Genomic DNA, 13,511 nt, shown 5'->3' on the forward strand with positions numbered 1-13,511 from the left:
TGCTGTTTGAAAGTTATCATTTTAATGAGAACTTCTTCACCTGTGCTGGACTCCCACCCCTCAGAAGATCTCTTTCCTCTTGAAAGTCAGTATTTTTAATACCCCAAAAACAACACCTAAACTCCAGCTGTAGCTGTTTTCCACCTTCCTCAACCTGAGTTCCAACTCTAGAGGAGAGAGCATCATGTGGACAGACGGAAAAGACTTGTCGGAAAAAAGTGATAGAGGTGTTCCTCATGATTTGCTTCTGGCTCTCTTCCCAAGTTGATCTATAACCTCCACAATAAGGTCGAATACCCAATGACTTGCACTTGCATCACAAACTGTTTAAAAAGTGTGCCAACATCTCTGATTCAGACCAGGTGCCCTCCCCACATCAGCAAGGCCTGGTGGGGAGAACACTCAGCCTTTTCAAACAGTGACAAATGATAACCCGGTGGGGTCTGAGTAATGTAGGAGGTTGGCCAGGAAACTGTCCACTGCTACCGCTGTGGGGCCAGGCTTGTGTCATAGCCCTCGGTCCTCATGTCATTGAGCCCTAGCTCCTCATTTTGTTCAAATGTGCGCTCATAACATTCCACCTTCATCTCGGGATCATCTTCAGGTGCATATACATTCTGTAACACCAAGGACAGATAATCAGTGCCTGTGCTATCCTGCTATCCTCCCTCTTCCAGGCAGCTTCCAACTCCCACTTTCTCAAGAACTCAATGAGTTTTTTACTCTCTAAGCACCACCAATTCCCCATGACTAGGCTCAACTAGTAGTAAGCATGGAGCTCACGTGGGTCAGGAGTTGGACCAATCAGCCCCAAGCAGAATTAGGGAACAGTCAGCCTGAACTTTCTATCTGCACCTCCTTATAAAGAGTAGAGCAATAGTCTCAATGATGGACAGAACTTAGAACAGTTTTTCCTGACCCATAATAACTGCTCAATAAACGTAAATGTGATTATCAATCACCAGAATATCTCCCCCAGTCAGCTTAAAGCCTTTCTGTTTTTCTATCTTGGCCTTTGGACAAAGCATCATTTCTCCTCACTCCACAATCTGATGTGCAGAATGGAAACTATTGCTGAACTTAGAGCTGGAGAAAAAAATACACCATAGGAAGAAGGAGCCTAGGAGTATCTTTTTTTTTACCTCTTGATACACACTTACAATCCCTCCTCCCTCCCCTCCTTTCTCCCTTACATTCTAACTTCTGCTAAGAGGTTCCTTGATAAAGAGCAGTTGATTTGAAATCAAGTCTCTGTTTCTTAAGAAATCATACATATTGAAGAAAGGTCAGAAAATATATTTCCATGAAATATCAGGGAAGGTCTACTGTACCTGCAAGTAGCTGTTTCCTGCTGGATCATTCATAATAAAGTGGGCCTTCATTTTACCCTCGATGATCTAAAGGAGAATACAGTATGTAAATTTTACATACTAGGAAGAAGCTATGTCTGCCAACGAGAAATCAAGCTGGTTTACATTACAGTATGCCCAAGTTTCATGAACTGGTGAGAAGAATCTAAAATAAGAACTGTTGGAAATTATTTGAGAAACAATTTTACCTCCCGAATTTCATCTCCCACTCCAAACAGGCAAACAATTGCCCTTCCTCTATCCCAGCAGGAGTCTGAAGGATTCCATGAAGTTCCCACAACACACTATGGACTGGGACCACTGGCCCAGGTGAGGGTAGAGGGAAGGGAATCAAGACAGGAGGTTAAATGAATGTACCCTATTGGAAACAGACATACATGCACCCCAGCCCTCAGACCACTGCCAGCAAGCCTTCATCCTCAGACTAGGAAATGAACACCCACTGATGGGAACTTGACCAGCTTAAGAAAGGCCTAATGGCTTTTGCACTGGGGCTACCACAGAAAATGGCCAAGCTAAATCCCCATAAGCCCAATGTCAGCAAGACTCACCACAACATAGGTTTTTTAGCTGTCTACTTTTAAATATACAATCAATGATTATTTGATATCTGAGCAAAGCCCCTAACACAGACAGAAAATTACATGGAATAAACAAAGAGCAACTTAGAGGAAATGGAAACAATGCATGGAAAATAAAATGCCAAAAAAAAAAAAAAAAAAAAATAGAACATTAATATTCTCAAGAAGAAAAAATACTACATCCTTATAACAACAGGATGCTATTTTTTAAGAAAGGAAGAGGGATAATATTCAAAGACCAAAAAAGCTCTTGGAAATAAAAATGTTAGTAGAAATGAAAACCTTCATTGAAGGGTTGAGAAATAAAGTTGAAGTAAGCTCCTAAAGTAGAGCAAACACTAAGAAACTGAAAACTGGACAAATAAGTAAATTATAGAAGAACAGAAAGTCAATCTAATATTCCAAAACACAAGACTTTTAGAAAGAGAGAAGAGAAAGGAAGTCATTCTCAGTAGAATAATTTTAAAAAGCTTCCTGTAACTGAGCCACTTGAGTTTCCAGATTCAAAGGACCCAACCCCCAGTGCTTAGCACAGTGGTCAAAAATTGACCCCACACCAAAGCACGTCCTGAAATTTCATATCAGAGGGGACAAAGAAGTATCACAAGAATAGGTCACATACAAAAGATCAGAAATCAAAATGCCTTAAGACTTCATGATAGCCAAACTGGAACATGGAAGACATTAGTGCAATGTCTTTGAAATTCTGATGAAAAATGATTTTCATCCTAGAATTCTATTCCCAGCCATTAATCAATTTCATATGAGGGTGTAATAAAGAAATTTTCAGACATGTAAGGTCCCAGAATCTCACTTCCCATTCATTTTCTCAGGAAGCTACTGGAGAAGATGCTCCAACAACATAAGGGAAGAAACCATGAGGGAAGATGACACGGGATATCGGAAACCAGGAGAATTCCCAACGTGTTGGTTAAATGTTTAAGAGGTAGGAAGAAACGGACTGTAGCCTCTTGTTTACCGTAACCCCAGGACCACATAGGTACTGACCAGCTGGAGTCCTCTCACCTGGTCCAACTTCTGGCTAAACTCCTGCAGTTTGTTCACCTGGCCAGGATTGGAACTGTCACCCAGTGTGAAAGGGTTCTTGGTCACCTGCAATAAAGGTCATCCAAACTGCTAGGCGCTGGCTCTATGTTTGCTAGGTTTGACCACAAACCAGACAGGGGTAGAAGCTAAGCCAACTTCTGGCTAACCTCCTGCAGTTTGTCCAGTCAGGGAAGCCTGATCCTCATTACCCCATACCACCCTTCTGACCTAGGCAGCCACTCCTAAGAGCATATGGATTAATCTGCCAAGACGACAACTGACAGTATGAAGCAAACTATAAAACTGTTCTTATAATATGAACTCTAGTCCTAATTTGAAGAAGAAATGTGGACTCTAGTCCTAATTTTACAAAGACATAATACCTAGCGACTGAGAATTAAGTGAAATGATTCATCGGGAGGATAAATATATGGGCTAAGTCAACACACACATATGTATGTTGGGGAGTTTTAGGTACTGAAAGGACAATCATCCCTCATTTTTACAGTGGAAATGAAAATCACACAATATGTCTACTTTGTTTCAGAGCTAAGGCCTGGGAATTTCTACTCAGAATTTCCCATAAACTTATCTTCACAATCCAAAATATTATTCAAGTCTCTTAAATCAGTTTTAAGGCAATGAAGCCCCATTGCCAGCCCCCAAAACTAGGACATTTGAGGTCTTCTGCCCCTTCCCCACAGCCACACTGCTGAAGCAACCATGCACTATGCTCACCAGTTCCCGGATGTCCTTCAGCAGCCCCTCCAGGGTTGTGAACTTGCCCCCAAGAACAGCCATTCCCAGTTCAAACTCCAGTTCTGTGATTTCCACACTACACGTCTCAGACTGTGAAATGAGAGGTCAACTTGAGCTTTAAATCAGGAGCTACTAGAGAAAGCTAACCAGAGTCCTGCCAAATTCATATTACATGCCGGTTTGGGGACAAAGTCAACTATCCCAGTTTTCTGACTTTGCAGTGAAAGCTAGATTCACTTCTATCCATATGAACCACAGAAATGGAACCAAGCTAAAAAAGAGACTCTGAGCCATGGTTCGAAGCTGTCAGGTATTCTGACATCAGAGGCCAGAGACAAGAGCCCTTACAGATTCTGTAGGTAAAAAGCTGCCAAGTCATCAGAAAGAGCTTATGGGTCACCTTCTAAATCTGCACTTCCGACCAGGATTAACTCTGCTCAGGAAGCCTCAAACCCATGGAATTAAGGAGGTACCGCACAGTCCCAGGACATAATTTAAAAAGACAATTTTCCTTAGAGATAAGTCATGTGAGGACAGTTACTTTCCCAAGCAAGTTGTTACCTTGAGCAGGTCTCTGGTCATATCTGAGGGATCTGTGATATGAAGACTGATCCTGGTGCCCAAGGGCTCTACTGCTCCTCCAGACTTCACCTGCACAAACAATAGTAGTGAGGAGCAGCAGAGAAGACCTGATTCTCACCTGGTGCTCAGGAGACCTCAGAGAGCAGGCTTCGACCTCCAGTCAGGCCCTCTAATGACTACCATGTACAGATTCTTCTAACTCAATAGTAGCAGCAGTCACCCAAACCAACAGACGGAGAGGTGGCCAGCAGCAAAGTGCCCAGCACCAGTAGCCTGCCCAAACTTACCCCAAGTTGCCAAGAATATCTGAATCTACCTTTAAAACATTGATTATTGGGATTGGAAGGGACTTCCAACTGAATCCAACATGTAGATCTCCTTCATAATATTCTGGTTGAAGATTTAACACCTTATGCTTGAATAAACTCAGGGAAAGGGGATTTACAACCCTCAAAGGCAGCCCGTTTTATTTTGACAGACCTAAAAATATTGAGTCAAAAATCTGCCTCCCATACTTTGACCTCTCTGAGGGGTGAATCAGAAAGTGGATCTCCCTGTTCCTTAAAACCAAACTTAAAACGTCTTAAATAAGTTAGGACATCTCTAACTTTTCTTCTGAGTCAATTCCCAGTTCCTTCAATGGCTCCTTACCCTACACTAAACCTAAGAGAAAGACCCAACCCCCACATCGCCCCTTCATCCCAAAGCAGTCAGACAGAGGTTACCCTTAAACTAGTCTTCCCAAACAAAGGAGCCCACTCACCTCATTGGTCCGATGGCCACAGTACTCGCAATTGGTAGCCATGATGATAACCTCCTTAAAGTGGGGGATTTCTGGAAGATGGAGTTAAGGGAATCTGCTTCCATGATAGCAAGACCACTCTCTGGGGAAGAACAAATCCAAACCCCAAACACCACTGCTGGTCCCAGGACTGCAGGAAATAGATCATAAGAAGCAGCCTAACTTAGTCCTCCAAAAGAGGGCAAGGTTGCAACCCAGGGTGATCTCTGTTCATCAGCGATGGCAGACATGGCTCAGTCCACACATGGGAGTCTAGAAACTATAGCCCAATTCTCCCTGTAAACCCAAAAGCCAAGGTGCAGTCTCATCAAAGGCAACATCCTTCTTATCACTCAGAATAAAACCTGTGTTTTCCATGAAGGGAGTAGAACTCTCCAGCCTGAAGATAATCTTCATGACTGAGTCAGATGAGGAGAAACCCAACTGCCTGAGAAAAGATACGAACTAGCTTCATGTTGGTCTGAGCCGGAGCATTGCATTCCGGGCAGTTTGTGTTGAACTGTAGCACCTGGAACACAACATGGGGATGGGGGAGTGAGCCCTCCCAGGCAGGTGAGCCCTGTCAGGCTAAAGACATTCAGTTGGTATGCTGGTGGTCGCCCATGCTGGTGGAGAGGAAGAGAGCCACTGAACAGCATCAGTCTCAGCCCACAACTTTGCAAATTCCTCCACAGCAGCCAATGTGACTCACTTCATTTCTGAGATCTTCCTCTTCTGGCTTCTCTTCTGGTACCTCTGCCTAAAGTAGCAGAGATGTAAATCACATGTTGGCACATATATCTCAGCATCCCTGAAGTGAGGGAAAATGCTATGACTTGCTTTTGTCAGCTGCCACCTCATGACTCTTAACAGAAGCTAGAAAGCCCCAATCAAGGGAAGAACAGAGTTTGGTATAAGATCACAGTCAAGGCCATCCTTTATTACAAAGTTTATCCTAAGTCCTTGACATGAGCTGGATGATATAGGGTACACAGGGCAGAAGCAGCAAAACAAGTTTCCCCTAACTCCTCTTCTGGCTTCTTCAGTCCACTTACCTGGAGCCCCAGCATCTCTTCCTGCTGTGGTGTCCGGTTATAATGTGTGATCACCAGGGCATCATCTTTCTGGGGAGCATGCGGGTTTTCCACAAAGCTGTTCCCTGAGGGATCATCAATGATCTAACAGATGGGTGAAGAATAATCACAAGTCACGTAAAGTCCTCCACCTACCATCAGACACCACTCAGGCACTACCATGGAAAAATCCCAGAGTCTTAATGGTTTCTCCTCCCCTAAATCGAGGACACCTAGACTCCCTCAATACTCACCAGAGTGAAAGGAGAGGCCACATGCCTTAGCTCTTTCAGTTTGATGATGAACTCATCAATTCTTTCAGCTATGGCTTCTTCGTTTGCCTGCCATAAACAGAGCAAAAGCATCAGCCCTGGTAACAGACCATATGCCTCCACTCCGTCATGCCCAAGTCACTTCCATCAGGAAGTCATCACCCTGGCATGAGTGGGAACAGAAAGACTCAGACTTCACAATAAGGTGTAGCATATAGTTTGGAGTGCATGGGTAGAAAGCACAGATAAACCCAAGGTCATTAGGAAAGGCTCTTTAGAGGTAATGTTACATTGTATGGCAGAGATGAAGCCTAAATATACTTTGATGAAAGGGAAGTAGAAAGAGCAGTGGCTGTTCTACGTGCAACATCCTGGAAGTTATAGCATCACCATATGCTTCTCCTAAAAGTCCTCCAACATTCAGTCAGATACAGTTAGCTACATGGAAAGCTGAACACTCTACTCAGACACATGTAAGTAATTATTCCTTGAGCTGCTGCAATCAGAAAATTCCAGTTTACCCTTCGTGTGGGCTGATCCTGCTCCAGGCCAGAGAGAGCACGGCTGATCAGTCCTTCAACCGTGGTCAGAGCTGATGAATAAAAACAAAAGACAGCTAAGTCTAGGCTCTGCTCTCAGACTATATATATATAGACTCTGCTATATGACCCTGGGCAATTCGCTTGAACTATCTGGGCCTTGCATTCATCTGCAAAATGCAGCTGAGAACAAGATTCCATTCAGCTCTAATAACAGTAATGATAAAACTCTATAAATAAGCACATCAGTCTTACTATCACTATCCACTATCCCAAGCTGGCCCCAGGGATTTTACAAGAAAGTGAGTAAGATGCCGGCTAGGCACAAACAGCTCAAATACCCTGATCTTAAACTTACCTCCCTTCTGGCTGAAGGCAGGAATTTCAAAATCTAACTCTGGGATCCTTGTGGTGGCACAGTCAGTCTTGACTACTTCTCTGTTCATATCCTGGGCAGAAAGAAAAACTTGCAGTCCAGAGAGGTCAGCAGTACAGCTTCTCCTCAGGAAAGAGGAGACTGTCTGCCTCCATCAGACCCCAGCCCCAGCCCAGCCCTTTCTTCCTCTCTCCACGGAGTGGTCCAGGCTACCCCTGCAGGCTAGTGATGGGGTGTGAGCCAAGCTGCCCAAATGGTGAGCGTACTCTTCAAAACTGCTACTGCTCATTGGCTACTGCTCACAAAATTTAAAAAGCACTTCCACAAGTCTCACCTCACCAGTTGACAGCACCAACACTATTTTATAAAGGAGACAATGAGGCTTGGACATTTAGGGCTATTTATTCCAAGTCCAACCGCCTGAACCGGAGCTCTGGCTCCAACCCCCAGTCCTTCTCTAGGATGCCTAAGGTACCTGCTCCGGGCTCCTCTCACCTCCGCGGCCCTGACGCTCAGAGTGTAGCGTACTCCCTGGGCCTGGATCCTGCCTGCCGACTGGATCTCCGTGTTGCTCCAGCCGCAGTGCTCGCAGGAAAAGGAGCTGACGATTATTTCTCTGAAGAAGGGGATCTTGGTGAGCAGGAGGCGCGTCATGCCCTGGGGAAGCAGAAAGCTAAGAACCAATGAAACCCCAGTTCCTCGTCTAATGACCCCCAGGGGTGCCTCAACTCCGGGTCCCCAATCAGGCCAACGAAGCGAGGTCGCCGACCCCCACTCCTTATCTCTTCCTTGAGCGCTGCCGCCCCCCACCGCGCGGCCGCGGCCCCGCCTCACGTTGCGGTAACAGTTCATGCACAGCGACTCGATCTCGGTGGGCTGCTGCTCCTCGTCCTCTGCGCCGATGGGCCGGAACAGGCGTCCCGGGACGGGAGCTCGGCCGGGGGGGGGCGAGGGGGCGACAGCGACCCCCGGGGACCCCGGCTCCACGGCCCCACCGGCCGACATTGCCACCACGCGCAGTTCAATCCACGAGTTCCGGCTTCCTCCCTCCTCGCGGCCCACCCCTTCCTCCAGCGCTTCCGCCTGGTGCCGCCCCGTCCCTTTTTAAAAAGGCCGCAGACCCTGAGCCCTTAACAGTGAAGTTTCGAATGGTGCGAACTTCCGGAGCCGGCTTCAGGCTCTGCCTCCACCTCAGTTCAGGCGTCACTTCCCCCAGGACGTCCTCCCAGACCCATGGCAGCGCTTTGCCCTTCCGCAGTATCCCCATCGCACGGCGTTGGAAATACTGGCCGGACGTCTTGACTACAAGAGCCTTGACAGCAAGCAGCCTGGCTTGTCCATCGGTATCCTTGGGGAGGTGCGCTCCTACCTGGGCTTCCTTCCATCCACTTTTGGACCAGACTCTGCTTCAACTCCATTCCCTCTCCCTCCATCACTCTCCCTTTCTGTTTTTCTCACTCCCTATATCTGTCTTCATAAACATCTGCCCAAATTCCAGCCTCAAGTACACAACCCTCAGTTTTACTTCCACCCCTTCATCCCCACCACCTCCAACCCCAGCTGACCCACACCTCCCCAGTATCCTAATAACAAAAACACCTTTTATTGGGGAGGGGGAGTAAAACTTCCCTTTCCAGCACCTCGTCTCCCTGGGTACCTCCAGTTCTGCCGCTAAATCTAGGGTGTCGGGGTAGAGATTCAGCCTGCAGGCTCGATGAAGCCAGATGCATGTGGGGTCTGTGTTTTGAGGGAATGTGGAAGTGCCGAGAACCCTGTGCAGGGTGGGCTGAGCTGGGAGGAAAGGGTGCTGGACAGAACATTAGAAGAGTGCCCGTCCCCCACTTCACCGACCCCCAATTTCAGAGTTCCCAGAAGATCTATAAGGAGCTTCATTGCCCCTAAGTGAATCTGTATGTGGAGACTGGGGAGTTTAAGAGTGCACCACAGGAGCTCACACTTCATGCACACCTTCCTGTGGTGAGTAGGGATCACAGTGAGGGACTGGAGTGTCTGATGGGCATGATTTGGGGATAGTGGTGAGGGCACTGCTTTCAGACATGGTCCAAATGAGAGTCACAACAGGCAAATAAGCTTCCATTATAAGCATCTATTTCATTTGAGTCAGAAGTCTGGACTTCAGCCCGAGAGTCGAGAGGGAGGGCCCAGAGATGGGGAGGGCACATAGTATGCTCCCCAGAGAGTTTAAGAAGCCCCCACAGTTTGGAGGGCTTGGTAGGCTGTTCAAATGTAGAGCTGTGTAAGAAATCCAGGCTCTGCTCCCTCCCATTAAAACTTCCACCATTTGTACCATACAGCTTCAGAGCCAGCAGGGATATGCACACACAATCACATGCTCTTCTCATCACATTTTCCTCCTTTCTCCCTTCTCTTCCCCCAACAGAAGCTGTCACAGCAGCCCTGGGAAGAAAAGAGCTCTTCCTGTAGACGGGCTGTAGTAGTGACCACCAGGGGCCAGAAGGATCACAGTCATGGCCTGGCATGAAGAGAGGCATAGGCTTCCAGCTTCATGGAAACAGGCTTGCACATAATTACCTGCTCATGGTTTGCCTTTCTCCCTTCCCACTCCTGCCTTCACAGAATGGAGAAACTCATGAGGATTTCCAAGTGAGCACGGGAAGCCGGGTTGCAAATCCTGGTACGTGTAATGCATCCGGATTGGGAAATCGCATGAGACCGGATATGCCAGGGACAGCAGCCCCTTCGTAGGCCTCACCTATCCTGTGCAGGCCCCTCCACCCTCTGCCCAACAGGCCACTGGCAAGGACTGAACCATGCTTGCGGCTCAGGTCCTGGGCTCCCCCAAACAAGGAGCTGGGAAGTGGGCCTGGGCAAATAGACCCTCAAGGCTCCCCTAGATGGCCGAGATCATGGTCATGAAGGCTGTAGTTTATGTCTTCCCACAGGTCGTCAAGACGGGCCTGCAGCTTGCTCCAGGCCTTGCTGCTGTCGGCTTGGAGGAACTCAGCTGCGAAGGCGCTGCGGCCAGGTGGGGGCGGCGCCAACTGCTGTTGGACCTCCTTGGTCTCCTGGTCAATGGCGCGGGTGAAGGCAGCGATCTGCTGGAAGGTGTCATGGCGGAAAGCTTGGAGTCGCCGGCGCACCTCCTGAGACAGCACTTGGGGATCCGGGTCTGCCCATTCCGCCGAGCTGGGGCGTGCAAAGGCGCCGAGCTCTTCGCGCAGGTGATCCAAGTTATGTTGGATGCGCGCGTGCAGGTCTTTGGCCTTGAGCGTGAGCTTGCGCGAAAGCACTTGCATGCAGCGGCTGAGGCGCGCAGGGCTGGCTGCGGCGTGCCCCGCCACGCTGCGGTGCAGCTCTTGCACGTGGTGCTGGATTCCAGTCACCAAGCGCTCAGCGTACGGGTGGAACAGTGCCTTGACGCGGCCGGTGTGGTGTACCATGCGGTTCTGCAGTTCCTGCAGCAGGCCCTCCGCTTCCTCCATGCCCCCCAGCCGCTGGGCCGTGGTGTCCTCTCCGACCATGTGCAACTGCTCCTGCAGCTCCTGTACTCGCAGGGCCACCTGCTCCATCAGTTCTGTAGTGTAAGGCCTCATCTGCTGCCGCAGAGCCTCCAGGTTCCAACCTACGCGCTGGTGCACCTCAGCCATATAGGGCTCCAGCCGCGCCCTCACCTTCTCCAGCTCCTCCTGCAGCTGCTGCCGCATTCCCTCCGGGTTGGGTGGAACCCTGGGAGGCTCCCTCCCCTGCGCATTCAGAGGACCTAGCTTTTCCAGGAACTTGCCCATATTGTTGAGGTCTCGCTCAAGACTGTCTTTCAGGCTCCTGGGGAAGGGGTCAGACATACAGGCCATCAGACTGCTAGCCCCAATCATCTGCTTTACCCCAGAGACATCGTTCACTATCTGGGGAAACCAAGGATATAGGGCGGGGATCCCAGAGTGGGGCTCTAGTCCTAGCCTAGGGCCAACCGCATGTCCTCTCACAGTAAGTACAAAAACATGGCACATGCAAGTCCAGACCAACACTTATGCACCTGGACTCTACCACAGTCCATTTACTCTGAAGGACACAGTGGGGGTCCTCTCCACTGCTCCCAGGCCCCACGCCTCAGTGGGCAAGGGGGCAAACAGCTATAGGAGGTCAAAGCCGGTTGTGGGGATGCTGCCGGCAGAGGGCGCAGCACGGCCCAGGAAGGCCAGGAAAGCAGCAGATCCTGCACTGCCTGGTTCCTCTGCCCCAGTCCAGACGTCGGAGGGTGAGGAATCAGAGGCAGCGCATCACCCCTACGGCTTGCGTGCCTCCTCCCTTCGCCCACACCCCTCGCCCTGGCCACTCACGCGGGCTCCCGTGCCAGCTTCTGCTGTTGGGCCTGCTCCACCCCGCCTTTGTCCCCACTGCTCTGGCTGAAGGTGTCCCAGAAGCCTTTCCGTGCCTGGGCGAACGAGAATGCTGTGGAAAGGGTTGGGATTATTAAGGGCTGGGGTTCCTCCTCAGGATGGTAGATCCCTTCAGTCCAGACTCCACCCTCATCTCCACATTGAAGTTAGGGTTGGAGACCCACCTGTGAGGAAAGCCAGAGCCCAGGTCAGAACTGCAGCCATGCCTACTGTCACCTACTCTGAGAAGGAAGGCAATGGAGGTCTGGGTAAGGTGAAGAAGTGAAAGGAAGACATCTCCCAGGGGACCCTGCTCCAGGGACAACCTGCCCAAAATCTGTGAACACTTCCTTGGGGTGTAAGGAGTACAACGCTGTTGGGGCTCAAGAGGACTGACGTGGGTGAGTGTGGCTGTGAAAAAAAGGGTGTCTTCCTGGTGTGTGGGGGGGGGGCTCCTTTTTCACCTCAATCACATAACATGGAGTGTGGAGCTCAAACTGCTTGGTAAAGATTCCCCCACCACCACCCTCCCCAGACCCCAAGACAGCTCCCTAGACCACGTCTGCCCCCAGTCCCTTTTTCCCCTATCTTCCTGCCTCCCATTTCACGGCTGGGAAAACTGAGGTGCCCCCAAGGGGGAAGAAGCAACTCTACCAAAGTGCTCCATGAGGATGCTCTGAGTTCCCACCCCAGCTTTCTGCTGAGGCCCCTGCCATCCCCTCCCTTAGGACTCCTGCCCCAGCAGCTCACCTGCTCAGTTCTGGGCACAAAGAGCAGGCATTCCGATTTATACTCCAGGGGCCTGGGCCTCTGGCAACAATCGCTTTGAGTAAACAACCACGTGGAGGTTCAAAGAAGGATGACCTCAGCTGCTTCCCAGTGTTCACCTCCTGTCCTCTCCTGGCATCCACAGGGTTAATGAGTGCCCTCATATCAGGGGCCTGTCCCAGTAGAAAAGGGCTTCCTGGAAATTTTTACAAGGAGTGGGGCTGAACTCACCCAGTTCACCCCAAACACCATGACCTTCAACCTTCCTACTCACCTGCTGGCTGACCCACCAGTAGCCACAAGCCTGTTTGTCTACTGAGGGCCCCACTCCTAATCAACTGCCCAGAGACACTGTGCCCCAAAGAGATAGGGACAGTGTCCAGCAGCTCTTGACAGCTCCACTACAGGCTACTCAGGCAGAATGGAAGAGCCAGCATTTACAGGGTTAAAGACTCTCCCATATCCCCTTATGAAATAATCCTGGAACAAGCAGGAAGTCAGATGGGGTGAAGATAAGATGGTGAGTGGCAGAATCTGGACTGGGGACTCCAGGCCCAAAGAATTGGGGCAAGAGTAGGATTCTTCTCATGGGGAAGGGCTGAACTACAGCCACAGGGCATCTGAGTAGGGGAGGCCAAAAAGCCCAGACCTTTCTCCAATGACGTGCCCACTCCATATACTTAAACACACACATTGATAAACTCCTGATTTTTGCTCTTAAATGTATCTTCAACTGACCCCCTCTCCCTGTTTCCACCACCAGTCACATCACAGCCCCACTCATCACTCGCCTTGATCACGTTCATAGCCTCCAATGGGTCTCTCTGCTGCAGTCCTGTCTATTCAGACCAGACTGCTGTAGCTCATCCCAACCCACTCCCAGTCTCATCTCCTGCCACACAAAACCCTTGACATTCCCTTAGCATACCACCTCTTTCAGAACTCTGAGCCTTTGTACATGCTGTTCCTCTGTGAAATGTTCTATTTCTTGGTGAACTTATATTC

General features: G+C 49.4%; 2 protein-coding genes across 3 annotated transcripts; both read right to left on the minus strand.

The window, feature by feature from the left end:
- On the minus strand, positions 1-8,507 carry ZPR1 (ZPR1 zinc finger). Of its 2 annotated transcripts, none has more exons than XM_090265978.1 (14): positions 8,215-8,507; positions 7,876-8,037; positions 7,363-7,453; positions 6,987-7,057; positions 6,448-6,534; positions 6,176-6,298; positions 5,833-5,880; positions 5,583-5,649; positions 5,103-5,173; positions 4,319-4,408; positions 3,737-3,847; positions 2,960-3,064; positions 1,332-1,397; positions 1-617 (listed from the first exon to the last, which is right to left on the minus strand). In XM_090265978.1, the coding sequence occupies exons 1-14, from the start codon at positions 8,383-8,385 to the stop codon at positions 483-485; spliced, it is 1,398 nt and encodes a 465-aa protein (XP_090122104.1). In that variant the 5' UTR covers positions 8,386-8,507; the 3' UTR covers positions 1-482. The 2 variants fall into 2 exon arrangements, with proteins under 2 accessions (XP_090122104.1, XP_090122105.1); XM_090265979.1 differs by having other exon boundaries at positions 2,978-3,064; positions 8,215-8,501.
- A 960-nt stretch (positions 8,508-9,467) lies between these two features.
- Positions 9,468-13,312, minus strand: APOA5 (apolipoprotein A5). Its single transcript, XM_090267346.1, has 4 exons — positions 13,245-13,312; positions 12,781-12,857; positions 11,700-11,892; positions 9,468-11,184 (listed from the first exon to the last, which is right to left on the minus strand). Exons 1-4 carry the CDS (start codon positions 13,310-13,312, stop codon positions 10,242-10,244), a joined length of 1,281 nt encoding a protein of 426 aa, XP_090123472.1. The 3' UTR covers positions 9,468-10,241.
- Positions 13,313-13,511: the final 199 nt, after the last annotated feature.

Source organism: Furipterus horrens, unplaced genomic scaffold (assembly GCF_987537825.1).
Source record: "Furipterus horrens unplaced genomic scaffold, mFurHor1.1.pri manual_scaffold_2, whole genome shotgun sequence".
In the NCBI taxonomy this organism is placed as follows: domain Eukaryota; kingdom Metazoa; phylum Chordata; class Mammalia; order Chiroptera; family Furipteridae; genus Furipterus; species Furipterus horrens.